The sequence below is a fragment of the Nicotiana attenuata genome, chromosome 8 (genome assembly GCF_001879085.1).
Source record: "Nicotiana attenuata strain UT chromosome 8, NIATTr2, whole genome shotgun sequence".
Taxonomy (NCBI): Eukaryota; Viridiplantae; Streptophyta; class Magnoliopsida; order Solanales; family Solanaceae; genus Nicotiana; species Nicotiana attenuata.
The window spans coordinates 8480051-8501638 of NC_031996.1; the positions used below are offsets into that span (position 1 = coordinate 8480051).

The following is a 21588-nucleotide window of genomic DNA, read 5'->3' on the forward strand; positions in this document are numbered from 1 at the left end:
ACTCCTCCAATGATCATGTTAATCACATGTTGAGGTTCTTCCTGCTCGATTTGTTTGTTGGTGTCCGTATTTTTGAAATGGTTTTTGGCCCGCTCACTTAGGAATTCCCGCAAATGCCCATTGTTGAATAGACGGGCCACTTCTTTCCTTAACTGTTTACAATCCTCGGTTATGTGACCGTGAGTACCGTGATATTTACATATCAAGTCGTGACCCCTCTGTGCAGATCAGACTGGAGTGGCCTTGTCCATTTGGTCTCCTTGATGCGACCGATGGCCGATACAATACTCGCTGCATCCACGTAGAAGTTATATTCTGATAGTCTCGGGGCATCCCTGCCCCCAGGTGATCTGTCAAAACCGTTTCTATTCACCAAACCTCGGTTGCTTGGACCCTAGTCGCTTCTCTTATCATTCCTGGTCTGGTGGATATTGGATTTGTTTCCCCTTCTATTTAAGATATATGGTTGGTATCGATCTCGGGGTGGATTCAGCTCATGATCCACAATTCTTTTAGACCTGTCGTTCAATATATTAGGGTAAACAAACCCCGAGGGAGCCCCTAGTTGATTGTCCTCAACTCTGACCATTGACTGGTACCTATTGTGGACATCGGCCTAGCTAACCGTAGGGTACTCTACCAAGTTTTGCTTTAATTTTTGAGAAGCAACCAAACTTCGGGGGTTGAGCCCTTAGGTAAATGCCTGAACGGCCCAATCGTCTGCATCCGGAGACAGGTCAATCTGTTCCATCTGGAATCTTGACACGAACTCCCTAAGCATCTCGTTGTCCTTTTGCTTGACTTTGAACAAGTCCGATTTCCTCGTCTCGACTTTGATAGCGCCAGCATGGGCTTTAACAAAGGCATTTGCAAGCATAGCAAACGAATCAATAGAATTTAGAGGTAAGTTATGGTACCATATCATTGCTCCCTTAGACAAGGGCTTCGCAAATTTTTTCCAGCAATACCGACTCGATCTCGTTATCCTCGAGGTCGTTGTCTTTTATTACACACGTGTATGAGGTCACATGCTCGTTTGGATCGTGGTTCCGTTGTATTTGGGAATATCGGGCACTCGAAACCTTTTTAGAATTGGCTTTGGTGCCGCACTCGGGGGGGAAAGGTTTCTAAATGAACTTTTTGGAATCCTGTCCCTTTAATATCGGAGGCGCTCCGGGGATCTGATCGACCCTCGAATTTGTAAGTCTCCACCTTTTTGTCATTTGCCTCTATCTTCTTTTCGCTGGACTCCACCCATTTTGTCAATGTTTCGAGCATTTTCATCAACTCAGAAGTTTCCCCGGGTCCGAACCCATCTGGTTCAGTGACACACTGTTCTTCTGTCCGGGTATCTTCTCCAACCCGCTCAGGTTCGACCGCGTTCTATGCGTGATTTTGACTCTGCAGTTGTGCTATTGCCACTTGCTGAGCTTGTAACATCTCAAAAACAAACGTAAACTAACTTCATCACCTCCCCCTTCGGGCGCTTCCCGAGCCGATGGCCGGGGTGCCCCGTGAATGTTGTGTTCAGGATCAGTGGGTAGGTTGATATTGATAGCAACTTGTGAATAGGCGTCGACTAAGTCAGTAATTGGAATGCCATTAAGGTCGACAGGGGGCATGCCGTTGCTTGGTACCACGTTATTATTTTTACCGTGGTGGCCTGACTCGGCGTCAACATTCAAGTGAGCAGACTGAGAATTCGATATTTTGAATAATCCTGAAATCAAACTTCAAAGAGCAAGTGTAGAATAGGGTGTGTTATAAAGATTCGTATTAAATCACCACTATTATCCTTAGCCCCGGGCGCCAAACTGTTTACCCCAAAAATGAGTAACAATTAAATTTGTATGCGGTTGTTGGCCCAAATGAAGTTTTTTTGAAGATTGACAAAGGAACTCAAGCATGAACCAGGTCCATCCACAGTGTACACAGATAAGGGCAGATTCAAGCACAAGGGATGCACGTGAAGAGATAAGCTTAAGTGGTTATATCTGATATCTCCTAATCGAAAAGGTTGCATAATTGATAAGGAGAAGGACTCCTTACTCGAAAAGAACACTATCCAAGATAAGGGAGGAGTTAGAAGTTGAAGATAACTAGAACTCTTCCACCAAGGAAGAGTGTAGCATTGGGACTCTAGTTATTTCCTATTCTGCTAACTCTATAAATTGCATGACGTTCTCACTTTACAGGTAAGCACAAAAGCTAAAGTTAAACGTGATTTAAGAGCAAAATAGCAAGCCATTTTGCAAGCAATTCTTGTGTGATTCAAGTGTGTGAACCTGAAGCTACATGAACCAGATAGAAGAACCAGTTCCAATTGTCTGTCTTTTATTCTAGTTTCATTGTAGTAGGTGGTTTTCAAATTGTACCTTTCAGCTTTATCTAGAAGCAATTGTATTAGGTACTCTGAGTATTCAAGTCAAAGTTAACTTGAAATTGTCGCAACAGTTAGAAGCTGGTTGCCATAACGGGATTAGAGGTAATCCTTAGGTTTACAAAGACTTTTTGTAAATGCTGTTTTGACTCAGTGATTTAGTGAAATGTTGGGGAAAATCCTACTGAGTAGTAGGTCGTGGTTTTTTTTACCTTTTGAGCCGGGTGTTTTCCACGTAGAAATACTTGTGTTCTTTACTTTCCACATTTATTATTTTCGCAATAGTCGTTTAAGGAAAACATAGAAGAACCAGGTCCTTCAATAATCTGTGCATGCGAAAATTGGACACCACATAAATCTCCCCCCTCCCCCTGTGTGGTATTGAAGTATAAAACATCAATTGGTATCAGTGCGGGTTATCCTTGAAGAGGCTAACACCTTAGGAAAAGATCAAGATGAATGCATGACATGAAAATTGTAAAGGGCGATCCACCACTAGACCACCGCTATCCAATGATCACTACTATTCTTTGTGGAAAGAGAGGAGAAGAGATCACTTGCAGATGACTGATGGATGCTTCAAATGTGCTAAAAAGAACCACATGATCAAGAATTGTCCTATGTGGGAAGTCGAGTGGAAAAAGGAGAAATCTGATAGAAGGAATAGAAAGAAAGAACATGTTCATGACAAGAATAACTACAACAAAAGGACATGTAAAGCAATGGTTGCTACTTGGAAAGATAGTTCAGATGAGGACCCTGATGATAATGTTGAACGAGCTCTTATAGCAATTCGAGAATCTGAAGATGAACCTGATGAAGAATCTGTGATAAGTTTTCTGGACCTTAAGGATAAAATTAAACTCCTTTCTAAAGATAGACTATCATAATTGTTTCTAACTTTAATTGATAAATCTAAGTATATAAGTTCTGAAAAACAACAGTTGTCAAAAGAGTGTAACTTTTTAAAGCATAATGCAAAAACCTGGAAATAAACGTTTGTAAAAAAGGAAAATACTGCTTTGAAGAACCAGGTTCATGCACTTGATACAGTTGTCTTAGAACTTAGATCTGAAAATATAAAGTAAAGTTAGGGACAGGAAAAGAGATAGCAAGTGATATACAACTCAACCTAGAGGATGACTTAAGGAAGGTTAAAGATGAGCTATACAAAAAGGAAGAAAATGTAAGAGTTTTGAAATAGGACTAGACAAAGGTTAAACATGAGCTTTATAGAACATATAAATGGAACAGATCCTCCGATTCACTTTCATGGCTATAAGAACACCATAGTAGCAACAGAAAGGGACTTAGCTTTGGGAACTTTGCACCTAAATGGGATCCCAAAAATAAGTTCCTGACACTCCCTAATATAAGAGTTGCACACACTGTGGAAATACCGGTCACTACAAGAGTGATTGCACTACAAAAGAAAAAGCAGATCAAAAGAACAAAAATTTTGTTCTAGGGAAAAATAGGCTACCAAGTTGGGATAAAAAGAATTTAATTTAATTTTTGCCTATAGAAAGGGACCCAAACTAGTTTGGGTTCCTAGGACTAACCTCTGATTTTCTTTTGCAGGTCCAAGTGTGAGAGATCGGCCAAAAATGATATATGATAAAAGGTTGCTCAAAACACATGACAGGAAATAAGAAAAGGTTCCTTTCACTTGTGGCCTTTAAATGAGGTAATGTCTCCTTTGAAAAAGGAAAGAAAGGTAAAATCATTGGAGTCAGAAAGTCTAGCAGGGAAGAAGAGTGAACAATATATATGTAGTAGATCTGTCCACACTTTCCGATAATGAACTCACTTGCTTGAGTGTCATGGACATTGATCCCCTCCTTTGGCATAAGAGACCTGGACATGCTAGTCTAAGTCAACTCAACAAACTAGTCTTCAAGGACTTGGTGATAGGGCTGCCTAACATTAAGTTCTAGGAAGATAAAGTTTGTGAGGCTTGTGCAAGGGGGAAGCAGGTAAGATCTTTTTTCAAAAGTAAGAAAATGGCGAGTACTACCAGGTCGATGGAACTGGTCCATAAGGATATGTTTGGACCAATGAGGACAATGAGCTGAGGTGGTAAGAGATATGTTATGGTGCTTGTTGATGATTACTCTAGATTTACTTGTACATTATTTTTAACATCTAAAGATGAAGCATTTGACATGTTTACTTCATTTGTTAGAAAAACTCATAAACAAATAGGAAATTAACTTGCATCAATTAGGTATGATCATGGTACTGAATTTGAAAATGCTAAATTTGCTGAATTTTGTGATGAGCATGTCATAGATCATAATTTTTCTGCGCCTAGGACTCCACAACAAAATGGAGTAGTTGAAAGAAATAATAGTGCATTGGAGGAAATGGCTAGGATTATGCTACTTTCTAGAAATTGCCCCATAGCTTCTGGGCAGAAGCTGTGAACATTGCATGCTACATCATAAATAGGTACATAACTAGACCTCTTATTGAGAGAAGACTCCCTATGAGTTACTTAAAGGGAGAAACCCAAATACATACCACCTTAGGGCATTTGGATGCAAGTGCTTTGTGCACAATAATGGAAAGGACTTCTTAGATAAGTTTGATCCCAGAAGTGATGAGGGAGTATTCTTGGGATATTCTTCACATAGTAAAGCTTATAAGATATATAAAAAAAGAACTATGTGTGTAGAAGAAAGTGTGCGTGTTGTTTTTCAAACTAACATTCTTCTTGAGAGGTAGGAACAAGATGATGAAGAGATTGGACTGACAAGAAACTCAAATGATGAAGCCACAGTCCAGCCTGAAGCTGCATCATAGGAAGGAACAGGTAATGGAACAGATCCTTCCACCCAGGGCAACCTGACAGGGGGAACTGACTAGAGAGGAACTGATCCTCAAACCTCGAGGGAACCTGTCTATGAACCTATTCCTCAGTTACAAAACCAGGAAGGAACATCCAAAGAAATTGACAGTCCTATTGAAACATCCACGAAATTGGATTTGGATGAACCTGGTTCATTGGTTGATCAGAAGATGTATAGGGGAATGATTGGCTCTTTGTTATATCTCACTGCTAGTAGACCTGACATTATTTTCAGTATAGGCCCATGTGCTAGATTTCAGGAAAATATAAAGGAGTCTCACTTGAAGGTTGTCAAGAGGATCTTGAGATACCTAAAAGGCACCACTGATCTTTGCCTATGCTATCCGAAAGGTAGTAATTATGATTTAGTGGGATATGTTGATGCTGATTATGCAGGTTTTCTTGTGGATAGAAAGAGCACTTCAAGTATGACACACTTTCTTGGCTCATGTCTTGTATCTTGGGCCACTAAAAAGCAAAACTCTATGGCTTTGTCTACTGCTGAAGCTGAGTTGTATCCCCATCTTTTGTGATAACACTAGTGCAATTAGTATGACAAGAACCTAGTACATCACAAAAGACACATAGATGTTGGGCATCATTTTCAAAGGATAATTTCGAGAGGTGTTGATCACTATGGAATTTTGTGCTACTGATAAGGAAATTGTTGATATCTTTGTAAAAGCTTTGAGTAGGGATCACTTTGAAAGGAACATGTTAGAATTAGGGATGATTAAGATCGCCTAAAAGAAATCGGTTCTAACTCAATGATTGGTTAGATAATTTGTGAATTTTGTGAATAATTAAATTAGATATTGCTCAGTCTCATGCTTTTATTAGTATACTCTTGTGCCATGCGCTAAAATGTCTCACTGATGTCTAATTATATTATCCTTATTTTCTTGGAAAAAATCAATCTTACACAAGAGAACTTTCAGTAGAGAACGTGGTTCATCGAGCTTATAAGGTATGTATTCTACACTTCGCATAATTTGAATAACTGCATATGGATCATGAACTGAAAAGAGTACCACTTTATTCCAAACTACTTTTGAACCAATTAGTCACAAACGAACCAGTTTTATCAAGAGTCCCACACACCATAATTGCCGAAATATTTGGGGAAGAGTCGAACGTCTTTTCAAACTAAAACTTCCAATGTGATTAGATTTCTAGACTTAAAAAGGTGTCGTTATACACTCAACCTTTCCCTTCTTAAATTGATCTGACCTTACCCTCTTATCTCAATTTTCTTTGAAAGATCAAAATCTCCAAAACCTCAAAACTCTCTCCATTTATCTCAAGTTTCTAAACTGATCAAATGGTAATACCATGAGAATCCCAAAAACTCTGAAAACCCTTCCTTGCCACCCAAAGAACCTTCACCCACACTTTCAACCATCTAAACCCCCAAGAAAAAACATATCAAAATGATTGCACGAAAAACAGTAGCAAGCAAAGAACAAGCCAAGAAATTGAATGAGAAGCTACAAGCCAGTCAAGCAGAAGAACCACAAATTCTGATGATCTCGTCTGCGACTAAGGGGAAGAACCAGTTTCATCTTAACTGAACAGGTAACTTCTGGGTTAAAACCTTCTGATGTTGCTTCTGAAATTGCTGAGAGTCTCGAAAATAGGTTTGTGTTTGTTGGTTCGATTGCTGGTGTAAAAACTGTTGGGACTGGGAAAAAATGGTGGTAAAAATAAAAAGGAAAAAGAAAAAGAGAGTGAGGGTGTTGATGTATATGTCAGAGGAAGGGAAGAAGAAAGAGTGGTTGGATCTAGTTCACCCACTCTTGTTGGTTTGAATGAAGAAATATGTGCAATGATGGTCTGGAGTGAAGAGATTAGTGATAATAAGGAGACTATGAATGAAAGTATGGGAATAGAATCACAGGAGATATGTGATGGTTCTGGTGATATAAGTGCAGCAGATGGGCTGGTTAGGTTAAGGAAACGGTTTCACGAACCAGTTCCTTCTCTTGCTAAAATAGAAAAGAGTCCCAATCTGCTGCAAAAGTTGTCAGATCAAAAGAAGGAGTAAATTGAGAAAAACTGCAGGAAAGGGCATGGGTGACACTGAGAGAAAGAGTGCTCATTCTATCCCTGTAGCAATTCCGCCCACAAGAGGATGAACTACAAGGAGCCAGAAGAAGCAGACTAAGGCCAATGTAAAAAGGCATTACTAAGATTGCCAAGAAAGTCGCTTCGAAAGAAAAAAGCTGGTAAGCCAAGTGGAGTAGTCTAGATTGAGGAGATGAACCTGGTTTATGAGGATGAAGATAAAGATGTGGAAGTAACCACACTTAGTGCCAAAAAGAAAAAGATTTCTCAAGAAACAAAGGTTGTGGCAGAGGGTTCAGTTGTGACTAAAATAACCACGTCTACCAAAAAGATCAAAAGGCTCAAATAGTGGAAGAAAATGGTTAAGGATGTTGAGATTGAGCGATTGAAGACTAGGTTCGCTAAAGTAGAGGTTGAGAGAGACTATCTCAAGTGTGAGCTTGCAAAGTAAAAGGAGAAGAATGGTGGTATTCTTCAAGATATGCTGAAACTGCTTCAAGCCAAGCACCAAGAACCTGGTCCTTCCCAGTCCTAAGTAAGATTCCTCTGTTTTTTTTTGCTCATGGTTCTATGGTTTTATTTCTTCTTATGTCTTGTGGTAGGATCTTATCAATCAATAAAATTTACTACTTTTGCTCTAAATGTTTGTTGATACTTCTTAGATGGCTAATATCTCTAGTGAAAGAGAGAAAATAGAATCCATGATTGCATTTGAAGTAGCCCCAGTGGCCATGAGTAATTTCTATTAAAATCTAGTTATCTCACATAACTATGCAACTTTTTGATGATGCCAAAAGGGGAATTAGGTTGTGCTTTTACCTGATCCTTGATGATTAGTGACTTTAAAAAGGTAAAATGTTCTAACTTTGTGTTGATGTTGAGCTAAGTTGAAACATGGCTTACGCTTATGAAAAGCGCAGAGTTTGTCATCATCAAAAAGGGGAATTTGTTGGCCCAAGTGAAGTTTGTTTTGAAGATTGATAAAGAAACTCAAGCATGAACCAGGTCCATCCACAGTGTACGCAGACACGGGCAGATTCAAGCACAATGGATACACGTGTAAGGCCCCGTAAATTTTTTATTCAAAACCCAAAATCTTGTAGTGCCAAGTTAAGAATATGTGTTAGGAATTTTGGACCTTTTGGGTGATCTGTGCATTAAAAAGTTAAGGAAAAATATTTGTCATAAGAGCGCGTTTCTGCAGCCCATTATGTGGCCGCATAATAACAATGCGGGTCGCATATCTGCCGCAGAGTGGGTCAATATGTTATCCAATTTGAGGACAACTATGCGGCCAATTATGCGATCGCATAATCGATATGCGGGCTGCATAGTCGTCGCATATCCTCCTAGGATTTTTGTATAGGGCAGTTCTGCGGTGTATTATGCGACCGCAGAACAGGTATATGGACCACATATTGGTCGCATACCCGGGCAGAGTATCCAGGTCTTGAGGGCCACTTTTGCGGGCCCTTTTGCGGGCCACATATCAGTTATGCGGTCGCATATGCGACCGCAGATTGAGTCGGGGCTCCTATTTCCTAACTTTTAAAACCCGACCCCATTCCGTTAAAAATACCCCATTAGACCCTCTTGAGCTAATTTTTACTACATTTAAAGTGAGAGCAAGAGTTCTAGAGGGAGAAAGTGATCCTCACCGAGCCCCTACTCAATCCTTGCCCAAATCCTTGAAGATTATCAAGTAAAGTTACTAGACCTTTATCCTAAGAGGTAAGAACTTGTGCTCTAACCTTTGATTTCAAAATTCCTACTAAAATAAGTAATTAGCAAATGGGTTCATGGGTGTAAGGGTTGATTGTCTTGCATGCATGTATGATAAAAAGGGTATGGGAAGATTGTGAGCTAAGAATGTAACAAATGGGGTGTAGGATGATAGAGTTTTTCACAAAAAGACCTTAAAATTCATAATGCACACTTAGTGCTTGAGTGTATGCTCAAGTGAGCTAGAATCTTGATTATCTCTCTAATTTTTGGATCGACTTGTAATTCTCATAAAATAGATCGAGGTGGCTAAGAGTTCCGGAATTATTGTAAGAATTTAAGAAAAAGCTCCATTGAGGTATGTATGGCTAACCCTCTTCTTCTTAGAACTGCACTCTTAGTGTCCGAATAATTGGCGTGAGTTTTGAATTGATCATACTAAATGGTTTGCCTTTATGTATTGGGGTGAAAGATTTATGTTCCGTATTTGTTCTAAGTGTTGCCCTGAAATCATGCTATTTGAAAATGTGATCATGTTCTCCAAGCTTTCCTTTTGTTTTGTTTTCTTTACTTGTGTGCGCATGCCTTATATGATTGCACTTGTTGACATGGTTATTGATGATATTTGGGTAAATAATAAAGAGAAAGACTTGAATTATAAAAATGTATCCAAGTGCCAAGCATTTATTAATAAAGAGGTGTGTTGTGCCATGTAATGGAAAAATGGAAAGAAATGTGAACTAAGAAAAATTGAAAGAGGTTATGTCCTAAGTGAGATGGCTTAGCCGATCGGGCCGAGATCGGACGCCATGCTGTACACATGGTGGCATTTACATTGGATTTCTGATTATCATTGTGGATTTGGATATGTCTCACTTGGGATGGCTTAGCCGGTCGGGCCGAGACCGGACTCCGTGTAAAAATCACGGTGGCATTATGGGTTATGGCACTTGGCACTAAAGAATATTAACCTAAAAAAATGGAAAGACTTAACCGGAACTATGTGAACCTTATTTGGTGTTTCCTTGTAATCCTGTGAAGTACTTGTTGATGTTATAACTGCCTTCTATGTGTTCACTGATCATCCTATTAAGAATTGTGTTTGCCTTACATACTAGTACTATTCGACAGTACTAACGTCCCTTTTGCCGGGGGCGCTACATCTTTGAATGGATGTAGGTGGTTCCGCTGCTGATAACGCCGATCGCTGACAGTGGTGCTCTCTTCCTCTCGTCACAGAAGTCTTGGTGAGCCCCCATTTCTCCCAGGGGCTTTGTAGTTCTTCTTTTGTACAAATTTTCATATTATGAGGTATAGCCGGGGCCTTATTGCCGGCATTGTCATTTTGGTCTTTTGTATCTTTAGAGGCTCCGTAGGCATTTATGTGGGTCATGTATGGGTGCCGAGGTGGTCATGGGATCACGGTGTATTTTGAAACTTTTCTCCAATAGATTGTCAACTGTATGTACTTTTGGAAACTTAACTATGGCATGTCGTATTTAAGTAAAAATTTAACTAGCAACGTTTATGCATTTATTTAACAACTCTCTCTCTCTCCCCCGTATTAAATAATTGGTGATGCAATTCTTCTTCGGATAGTGGATGAGTCGGGTAGGAAAGGCTGGTTAGGCTTGCTCGACCGGGTTCGCTCGGTTGCACGCCGGTCGCGTTCCCCGAGGATTGGGGCGTGACAACACGTGAGGAAGATAAGCTTAAAAGGTTATATATGATATCTCCCGATCGAAAAGGTTGCATAATTGAAAAAGGAGAAGGACTATTTACTCGAAAAAAACACTATCCAAGATAAGGGAGGAGTTAGAAGTAGAAGATAACTAGAACTTTTCCACCTAGGAAGAGTATATAGCATTGGGACTCTAGTTATTTCTTATTCTACTAACTCTATAAATTGCAGGACGTTCTCACTTTATAAGTACGCACAAAAGCTGAAGTTAAACGTGAGTTGAGAGCAAAATAGCAAGCCATTTGCAAGCAATTCTTGTGTGATTCAAGTGTGCGAACCTGAAGCTACATGAACCAGATAGAAGAACCAGTTCCAAGTGTCTGTCTTTTATTCTAGTTTCATTGTAGTAGGTGGTTTCAAATTGTACCTTTCAGCTTTATCTAGAAGAAATTGTATTAGGTACTCTAAGTATTCAAGTTAGAGTTAACTTGAAGTTATCGCAATAGTTAGAGGCCGGTTGCCACAACGGGATTAGAGGTAATCCTTAGGTTTACAAAAAAGTTTTTGTAAATGTTGTTTTGGCTCAGTGATTTAGTGAAGTGTTGGGGAAAATCCTACTGAGTAGTAGGTCGTGGTTTTTTTTTTACCTTTTGAGCCGGATATTTTCCACGTAAAAACTTGTGATTATTTCCGCAATAGTCGTTTAAGGAACACATAGAAGAACCAGGTCTTTCGATGTGCACGCAAAAATTAGACACCACACAAATAATTGAATTAAAAGAAAACACGGCGATCAAACCAAATGTAATGAAACAATTAAGCCTGGCGTTAGGTTTGAATGCTGGGAATCGGTTCCGATCGGGCCGTCGAGATGGGCTCAGTTGCGACTAAAGAAATGAGCCGAAGAGCACTTTAAACAATAGCTAAAAGACAAAAGTAAACTTTATTGCTTTGATATGCGTGCCAACAGTAATGAAAAAATAAAAAGGTTCTACCCCTTTATATAGTAGGAGAGTTTCAACCCTAGTACAAGTCTAAATAAGGAAAAAAAATCTCTTTCCCAGTAAAATACGATCCGCTGTTGATATCGAGCGTGATCCGCGCCATAATATCCAGTTGATGGCGGATATTTCGCTCCTCGTTTGCCCTCTGTAACCATCTTCCCTTTAACCTCAATTCTTTATTTTGCTTGCGCTCGATTCTTCCCATGTTTGGCCTCTAACCTCTTGACGTGTCATTCGTCCCCCGGGCTCTAATCTGTGGGCGCTCTCGACTTTACCCGAGCCAGCATCGAACCACATTGTCTCTTGTTTCTTCATCAGGAAGTCGGGGTAACTTTATCCCCGATTTTACCCCTACACAAAACTAGTTAGGAAAAAAAAAACAATGAGTTCGGGCGAAAACCTTATTATTTATGTTAAGAAATTCACTGAATAACTCAATAATTTGTCTTTTCTAAATCACAACTAATAAACTCAAAATTCGGAATCCCCTTTTATATATCTAGCCTTATGCATTAAACAGGACTTTTCATTAACCAACCGTGTTCATCTGCTACAGTTATTCCACGTTTCTTTGTCTATATTATGCCTACAATTCTATTCAAAATCCTTCTTTATTTTCTTCACCCCATTTTGAGAAATGGAAAAATGACACTGTATATAGTTGTTTTTAAAATAATTAATAACAAAAAAAATAATATGTTTTTTGTATATAAAATACATTTTTGTATGTTATATGCAAAGATTATATACTTTTTTGACTATTGAATATAAATAATTTCTGGCGCGATTAGAACCGAAAAAAAGCCTTTGAAAAATCCAAAGAAAGAAACAAAGAGGGGCATAACAAATATATGAGTGTCCTTGGATTCGCTCTTTGTTCAAGGTCAGGTCTCTTAAAAGATTCTCTTGTCCAGACTCTTCTCATCTTCTCTTTTTTTATAATACAAAAATATATGCATTGAATGAACTATTTCTTGTTGTCATGCACTGTATATTTTACATATATTCTTTATATAACATTGTTACTCCCTTTATCACATAGTAGTAATTATAAAGTTTTAATGCCAACTCAATGTGCAATTATGCATAGTGTTTAGGCGCATGACAATGAAGATTTTAAATGCTTTCATGGGGTCACAAAATGACTCACAATGGCATATTCATAGACGAAAAAGGCCAAGTTTTACTAAACTATTTCAGATAAGAGATATTTTTCGGTGAACACGATTCAAAAGATTTAAAAATATATTTGATTCGGATTTAAATTGTAGTGACGATAAAATATTAGGTGAATTTTTTCTATCTAAGTTGTAGCGGACAAAGTTTCTGGATACATATGTTGGTGGGAGCAGTGGTGGAGCCACATATACTTAAGGGTTGCCAACCGACATTTCTTCGTCGAAAAATTATACTGCGTAACTTGGGTAATTTTCTTTTAATATGTATATATATTACATATTAACACTCCTTAGCTTTTTTGTAGGTTTATTTTCTTATATTTTGATATTCCTTAATGAAAATTCTTGTTACGTCACTAAATGGGAGATAACAAGTAATTAGTCGAGGTACATGATATTAGCAAAGGCCTACGACAAGGCCAAAGCTATGAGCTGTCCCTTTAGAAGTTGACAAAAATGGCATGAAAATGAAAAGAAAACCGTTAAAAGTTAGAGTAAAACATTAAAATTTTTACCTCCTATAACAAAGGTTGATACCTTATTTAATTTAAATAAATATCCTTTTAAAAAATTATATCCTATAGCTACCTTTTGATTTTTATAGCCAAATATCTATTTATGATCACCTCTTACCCTTAAGCCATAAAATACGCTTTGTATTATTTTTCTCTCTCATTCTTTCAGATTTTTCTCCACCTTCTCTCTCTCTCTCAACGCTTTGTATAATAGCTAACGAGTTCTCTCCTGCTCCATGAAGGAAATTCAATAGCAAGTTGGTTCCATAAATTCCTGCCTAGTGAAGCAGGATTGGAAAATACAACCTCGTGAAATAATTCCTCTTCCTCTTCACGCCATTTCTCTGCCACTACCTCTCCCTTATCATAAAAATCCAACAACCTAACAAACGTTTCCTTACCTAGGGTTCTTGATTGAAACGGGAACAATGACGTTTCGAGTCAGAATCGCGGCCCTCTCGACGAGACGATATTAGGGTTGTTCTTGAACAAAGACGACGGAGTTTGGGGCTGAGCAACTTGAAGATTCTGTTACCTTTTTTTTTAAATTGTATTTCAATGTATCTCGCTGTATTTTCATGTATTTCATTGTATTCATTGTCTTTTTTTTTCATTGTATTTCAATGTATCTCGTTGTATTCCATGTATTTCATTGTATTCACTGTCTCGCTATATTCCATGAATGTATTCATATATTTTTTTTTAATTAATATAATTTATGTATTCAGATGTATATATGTATTCAAATGTATCTGCAGTATGTATTCATATGTTTTTGCACTATAGATGAATCTCGAATTTTATTGGTTAAACAGAAACACCCACGAACGATATCAACAGAAAAGGGAAGGATTAGAAACTCGGCGATTGCTCTGTTTTGTTGTATTTATCGGCTGGAAAAATATTCAGCATATTTCGCGTCAAATACAAATTATAGGTAATGTAATTGAGTTAGTTGAGTTATATTAGGAGTCTATTGTGTTAATTGATTCACTTTCCGTTTAAAAACAGCTGAACAGACCACGATTTGCGCTATTTACGTTACTGTATTCACAAATACATATCGTGAATACAGTCGAATACAATAATTGTCTAGCTGGAATCCCCTGTTTCACGCAAGAGTTTTGCTACTGTATTCATGAATACAGTAGCTTAAATACATCGAATACACTCTAAAAAACTGAAAACATATCTATAGGAAGTAATATAGTAAATGGTAACTACAACTAGCTAATAATCACTAAACAATAGTGGGTTGTGAAAATTTCTCTAAAACATTTGACCAACTCTTATGACTAACTAATAGATAATGTGATAGCTTTTTCACAACAATCTCTCTCTAATTAGGATGGTCAAAATAGATCATGAATATAGCGTTTTAAATTCTTAAACTATACTTAAATTTAGCTAGATTTTAGATTTGGTTTTGACTTTTGAGTTTAGTTCTGAGATAAAGAAAAAAGTTAATTTATTTTTATTTTTGCAAATGAGTTAAGTATTACCTTTCAACTTTGAAACGAATATTATGACGACTCCAAAATATATATAAATTCAATCTAAAAAAAAAAAAATACAAGTATCACACGTAGAAAATTGAAATTTAAATAAAATCACGTCAACAACTCATTTTATATGATATCCATATGGCATTCTTGAAAAAAAAAAATCAATAGTGTTTTTCCACCTAGTTCAAAAACCAAAGATGCAATCCTTAACCAGAGTTTTCAGGTTTAATTTGAGTCCTCTGTATGGAGTCGTCTTTGTTAGGGAATATTTTTATCCTCCAATGTGGAATTTTTCGTCGCGAATCCGAGTTTAATCGAGCCGCCCTGTGTATAGAGTCGTCTTTGTTAGGGAATATTTTTATCCTCCATTGTGAAATTTTTCATCGCGAATCCGAGTTTAATCGAACCCCAATGTAGTACCAGAAAGAAGAAAAAAAAGAAATAAAGATACCTTTATGGTTTTAGTCTCCAATTTAAAGAATCAGGAATAAGGTGAAATTTTATTCGCACCTAATATTTACATCAACTATATTAATTTTACGGTTAAATTAGTGTAAACATCGAATGCGGGTAAAATTTTCACAAATAATAAACTAGTGGGACGGTTTCGTAATTTGTAATACTAACTTTCTTCCTAATGGCGGACTGAGGACCCGAGGACATATAAGTCCAAATTTCATTAAATTCAAATATTTACTTTTAAACAGCGCACACGACCAACTCATATTTTTATTCTTGTATAAAAGCTATGATTCTAAATTAAAATATAAAAATACAAAAACAGTTCATAAAATCTATACCCACTCACACTTTACACCCTCACCTGATTTATTTTTTTTCCATCTGTTTTTATCTGTAATTTTGATTTGATTTTCCATTTTAGCTCATCAACATTTTTTAGCTAAATTTCTAGGGTTCTAAATTTTAATTTTTGAAAAATTTCATATGAATTAGTACTAAAATAAAGTATTTGTTCATTTCTAGCATTGAAGATGAAATAAAGGGTCCTATAAATTGTAACAGTAAAGTTGATTTTTTTTTTTTTTTTTGGTAATAAAAAGATGGGAATTTGCTATTCTTTAGTAAAAGGGAAGAGTAGTGAGAATGAGAGTAAAAAGATTGATTTGATGTTGAGGAAAAGCAGTTCTAATAATGGAGATTTCAGTAAATTTATGAGCAAGTTGAGTGGAGGAAGTGGAGCTGAGGAGAGAGGACTTGAGCAGATTGAAGGAAGGGTAATAGGAAATGGTGCTAGTAATGTTGCTTGTTTATATACTCAGCAAGGAAAGAAAGGTACCAATCAAGATGCCATGATTGTTTGGGAGGTTTGTCACTTAACTCTGGAGGATCAAATAATGCATGTATATTTGTTTTTTTGTTTTTTTTTGGTCTAATTCATAGGGTAGAAGGGAACCTTGGAGCAACGGTAAAGTTGTCTCTGTGCGCGACCTTTAGGTGACAGGTTCGCGTCGTGGAATCATCCAGATGCTTGTGTTAGGGTTAGTTGTGTAGGGGATGCGCCCCTTCCCTAGAGAACGCGAGATGCTTTGTGCATGTGGATGCCCTTTTTTAATAATTCATAGGATGAACTCCGCTTGGATTTGCTCACATTGCCGGTCCTAAACGTGGATAAAAGAGGAGGGTTGTGGTAGGCTAGCAACGTACATAAAACTACAGTTTCATTGTGAATCCTCACTATACAGTTTATAACTTTATATGGAGTAACATGGTCAGTGAGGATTCATATAATTGACCCCTAACTTGTTTGAGACTGCGACGGAGTTGTTGTTGTTATATCTAATTCATATGGTACCTGCTGTCTCCCACGGGTACAAGTTTGGGATAACTCTCTCCAACAAGGCTAGACAGATGAAAAGAAATCAGCGAACTTTTTTTCCCTCTCAATGGTGTCTCATGATCCATTCCAGCTTCATTGAGTCATTTGACGGCTAGGCCACACCCTTGAGTGGAATATGCATGAATGTCTTAGAATTTGAATCTGCTATTTGTTCCTAAATACCTAAACGAGTATTTAGAAATTGAATTTTGGTGATACTAAGTCAGCATGAAAATGAAAGTAGATTGATGCTTATACTGACTAAACTCTATTGGGCTCCATTTTGGAGTTAATTCATTGCTGAATTGAATTGGGATGCTCAAGAATAGTGCCAAGTTTATTTGAAAGATTATTCTTAATAATATCAACCACATTGGCATCCTATATAGACCTCTTCAGATTTTTAATTGGAGTTCTGCTTCACCTCGTTACCATCGTTGTTGAGACTAGAGCGTAAAAAATTGGGTATTAACACAGCATAGTTATTGTCTCTTGTATGCCATTTAATCTGTTAATTGTCAAACAACAAATTAATTTGTTCTTGTCTATTGGGTCAGTTTATGACTTGGTTGGAATGTTTCTACAATAGAATTATTGTTCGAGAAGCGATACAACTTTTTGTGGAGTATTTGATGGGCATGGTCCTCATGGACATATGGTTGCAAGGAAAGTTCGAGATTATCTTCCACTTTTGTTGCAATCAGAATGGGAAACTAAATCCTGTGGTGATCAAAGTGCTGCATCCGAGAATGGAAATACTAATGGAGGCTCACATCTTGACGAAATCATGGATGATGATTTGATCGAATCAGTGGAAGCTGAGAACAATGAAAAATTCCCGGAAATCCATATGCAACTTAAGAGGTCAATATTAAAGGCTTTTAGATCAATGGATAAAGAACTAAAGTTACACCCCTCAATCGACTGTTTCTGCAGCGGGTCAACTGCTGTTACTTTAGTAATGCAGGTAATTACCATAATTTTGGTTTCTTTTAGTTTCATCCAGAGTTGATGCATTTAAAACTAGTTTAACTTTATTGAAGCTGGAAAAGCAGTGTCGTCCATACTTTTCCGATATGCATGTTCTGTAACCACATTGCATACGCTCCTCTTTGGTGCAGAATTGTGTTTCTATTTGGGAACAGAAAGTTGAATGAGAAATGCGCCAAGGTTGGACAGTTGTGCTAGTGAGATTAAAATGTGTGTATAAAAGCAAACCTCATCAATATCAAAGAAAATTACGTCGTTTAATAATTTAAAAGATGAGAATGTATATTCCCTTCTCTGATCCTATGTGCACCTGGCACCATTAAAATGACGTTTTGGATTTGTATGTTCCCATCAACAGAGGCTTCCATTTAGCTTCAGATGAAAAAAGTGAACTCATGTAAACTACTTTTCTGAAATATCAGAGCCCGAACTTGCTATTCAAAACATGTCAACTTTAGGGAAATATTTACCTTATATAAAATACCACAGTCACAACCAATTTAGCTATGAGGACCTTTGCTTCTTTCCTTATTTCACTTTTAAAGTAGAAATAATGTACCCCTAACCCGCGTCAATATAGTTGTCAGTAGCAGACTAGCAGCTTTAACACTATAGGAAGTGCAGTTGTTGGGGAATTATGCGCTTTTTTTGCTATATTGAAGAACTTGATTTGCCTAGAATCTGAGCTTTTAACGGGTACCCCATTATCTGGTCCGAATAATACACAAATACCCATGCAGATAGGGGAAAATACCTGTTATTTATGACTCAAATGCATTTTTATGTTTTAATAAGTCATGTTTTCACTCCTACCCCAATGAATTTCACTTTTATCTTCGTGCCATTTTCGAGCATATGATTGTTGTTAGAAGTTTCTAATGGGTGTGTTTTGTTGAATATGATTAAGCAAAATCAATATTGAGAAGTTAAGTATTAATAACCTGTCGTTGGCTCATAGCTTTTGCTTGTCTTTTTTGTTTTTTGGTTGGTAAATAAGTATTGTCTTTGATGTCCATTCTATACTGCATAGGTTGGATGAAAACATGAAGCTGTAGTTTATTGATACCCTTTCTATTTTCGTTACATTTAAAGATCTCTAACACACTGATTTTATGAATCGAAGATAGATGGAGTTCATTATATGGAGGAGGACCTATACTCACATTCAGTCAGACTTCATTCACAATTATTCTTCTAATCTGGAGAATGCATATTAATGCTTATCTCACCTATTGTCAGAAATGCAGGGCCTTTTTTTTACCTTGCACATCATACTTCATGGTTAATTGGTTTTTTTCCTGATTTATTTAGAGATTTATGTTGTGATTCTTTCTTAATCAACTGTTTTCATGATTTTGCATGTTTGTAAAGTCGTGTAGATTTTTGGATTGATGAATACCTCTTTTGACCAGGGTATGATGTTGAAACATTGTACTTTCAGAAATAAATAATGATTGAGTGGGAAGGTTTGCACATGATTCTGCTTTAGCATGGTTAATTTTTGCATCACTAATTGTGTAGCATCTTGAAAGAGGAGAAATAACCGATCTTCTGTGGTGTTGTTCTCAGGGCAAGGATATATTTGTTGGTAATGTTGGTGACTCTAGAGCAGTTTTGGCAATGAGAGATAAAGACAACTCTTTAATGGCTGTACAGTTGACAGTAGATTTGAAGCCTAATCTTCCAAGTCAGTCTCATCTTCCCCCACCCTCAAAAAAAAAACACACAAAATGTTCATTAGCTGAAGCTGAAATCAGTTAAATTTCTTTCAGTTGTTTGAAATCAGTAGCTTTTGTCTTCCTCCTGTAGGAGAAGCTGCTAGAATCCAGAAATGTAAAGGACGGGTTTTTGCATTGCAAGATGAGCCAGAGGTTGCACGTGTGTGGTTGCCAAACTGTGACTCCCCAGGTTTGGCAATGGCCAGAGCATTTGGTGATTTTTGTCTCAAGGATTTTGGTTTAATTTCTGTCCCGGATGTGTATTACCACCACATTACTGAGAGGGATGAATTTGTCCTCCTTGCTACTGACGGGGTATTTTTCCTTATCTCATGTTTAATCCTATCTCAACTATGCAGAAAACATATGACAACTTAGGGTGTGTTTGGTAAGAGGGAAAATGTTTTCCACGGAAAATAAGTGGTTTTCTTACTTATTTTCTGGTGTTTGGTTAGTTAGCAGAAAATATTTTTTTGGAAAATAATCTAGCCAAACATTATGGGAGAGGGAGGACGGGGTGGTGGGGTTCGGGTCCGGGGTTGGGATCGGGGGGGCAAGATCGGGGTCAAAGTCGAGGGGCGGGGTTCTTGATTGGGGTTCGGAGTCGAGATCAGGGACAGGGGTCGAGGTTCATCGTGATGCTGCATTTACATTTTTGATTTCGTAACATTTTTACTTTCTCAATGTAGGTTTGGGATGTCCTTTCTAATAAGGAAGCTGTGGATATTGTGGCCTGCGCTCCAAGTCGTGAAACAGCTGGCCGAGCTCTTGTTGAGTGTGCTACTAGAGCATGGAGGCTAAAATATCCAACGTCAAAGAATGACGACTGTGCTGTAGTATGCCTTTACCTAGACTCCACACCTGTACCCGATGCCAAAGTGTTGGAAGGGCAAAATAGGCTGACAAATTCCCCTGAAATGAAAATTAAGACAAGCGCTATAGATGGAAATGTTGGAAGATCAGATACTGAAGCTATTTCAACCTCTCAGACTGCTGGTCGTGAAGATCTCAGTACTACCAAAGATGCCAGTGAGATAGTTCCAGTCGTTGAGTCACAGGAAGAACAACATCCAGATAAAGGTCTCGGCCAGTCTAAGAGAAGTATAGCTGAGATCCTTTCGACTGCACAAGATGACGAATGGTCAGCACTTGAGGGAATTACGAGGGTTAATAGTCTTCTTAGTCTTCCTAGATTCTTGTCTGCTGATAAAAGGTCTACCAGTTGGAGAAAATGGTTATGAGATATCAAAGCATTGAATGATAAAATGATCTTCAGTGGTATTCTCTGCTGTTGTTGTCAAAGATTCTGCTGTAAATGAAACTGATTGGAGTAATAGTACAGCTTTTCAGTTAATTGTCAAATCAGGTGCTGGAATGGCCTGAAGTGACAGATTGTTGTTGTGCTTGTGGACTATCCAAATTGGCAATTCATTTTTGTAGGAAAAGTTATATTTGCTGCTTAAATTTGTGTACAATGCCATTGAAGAGGGCTCAGTAGAAATGACAATTGTTGTGTAGTCTTGGTTCTTCTTCTTTCCTTTTTATTTTTCTGTCTCATCTGCTTCAATTGATTTCCTTTATTTAGCTAAGGAACTGCTGATTCATCTAGTCTATCTTGCCTTTTATCCTGTTTTAAATATTGAAAAGGAGGTCTATGATGATAAATTTTAAGGGGAAAAAAAATATTGAAAAGGAAGGACTTTCGGAACATTTAAGATTTTAATTTTAACATTTCAATTTGGTGTGTTTTGAACTTGCTTACTTGTAATAAAGTTGTGACAATAACAACAACAAATCTAGTATAATCTCACATAGTAGGGTCTGAGGAGGGTAATGTATATGCAGCGTTACCACTACCTAGTGACAGTGACGACAAATGACATCTACTCCAAATCGATCATTCATTTACAGCTTTAATATGATTGATACTTGAGTTTAGGGTGACAAACAGGCGAATCGGGTCGGATATGAGTGGATCGAAAATGGGTAATGCAAAAACAGATAATTTATCCGACCGATCCATATTTTATACGGATAAAAAATAGGTTAACCGGTGGATAATATGAATATCTATATTATCCATGGCTTCTTGAATATGATCAGTTTTGGGAGAATTCATAGTCTCCTAAACTTGAAGAACCCC

The 21588-nt window shown here is 37.5% G+C and overlaps 1 protein-coding gene across 1 annotated transcript; it reads left to right on the forward strand.

The window, feature by feature from the left end:
• Positions 15620 to 20980, forward strand: LOC109230859 (probable protein phosphatase 2C 6). Its single transcript, XM_019396317.1, has 5 exons — positions 15620 to 16225; positions 17327 to 17704; positions 19297 to 19414; positions 19537 to 19760; positions 20135 to 20980. The coding sequence occupies exons 1-5, from the start codon at positions 15962 to 15964 to the stop codon at positions 20684 to 20686; spliced, it is 1536 nt and encodes a 511-aa protein (XP_019251862.1). The 5' UTR covers positions 15620 to 15961; the 3' UTR covers positions 20687 to 20980.

What these genes read in the sequence shown, in the direction of transcription:
- LOC109230859 (XM_019396317.1), top strand. Translation starts at nt 15,962, where the DNA reads ATGGGAATTTGCTATTCTTTAGTAAAAGGGAAGAGTAGTGAGAATGAG. An exon ending in ATGCCATGATTGTTTGGGAG is followed by an intron (nt 16,226 to 17,326) that starts GTTTGTCACTTA and finishes TTTCTACAATAG; the next exon opens with AATTATTGTTCGAGAAGCGA. An exon ending in TCCTCCTTGCTACTGACGGG is followed by an intron (nt 19,761 to 20,134) that starts GTATTTTTCCTT and finishes TTCTCAATGTAG; the next exon opens with GTTTGGGATGTCCTTTCTAA.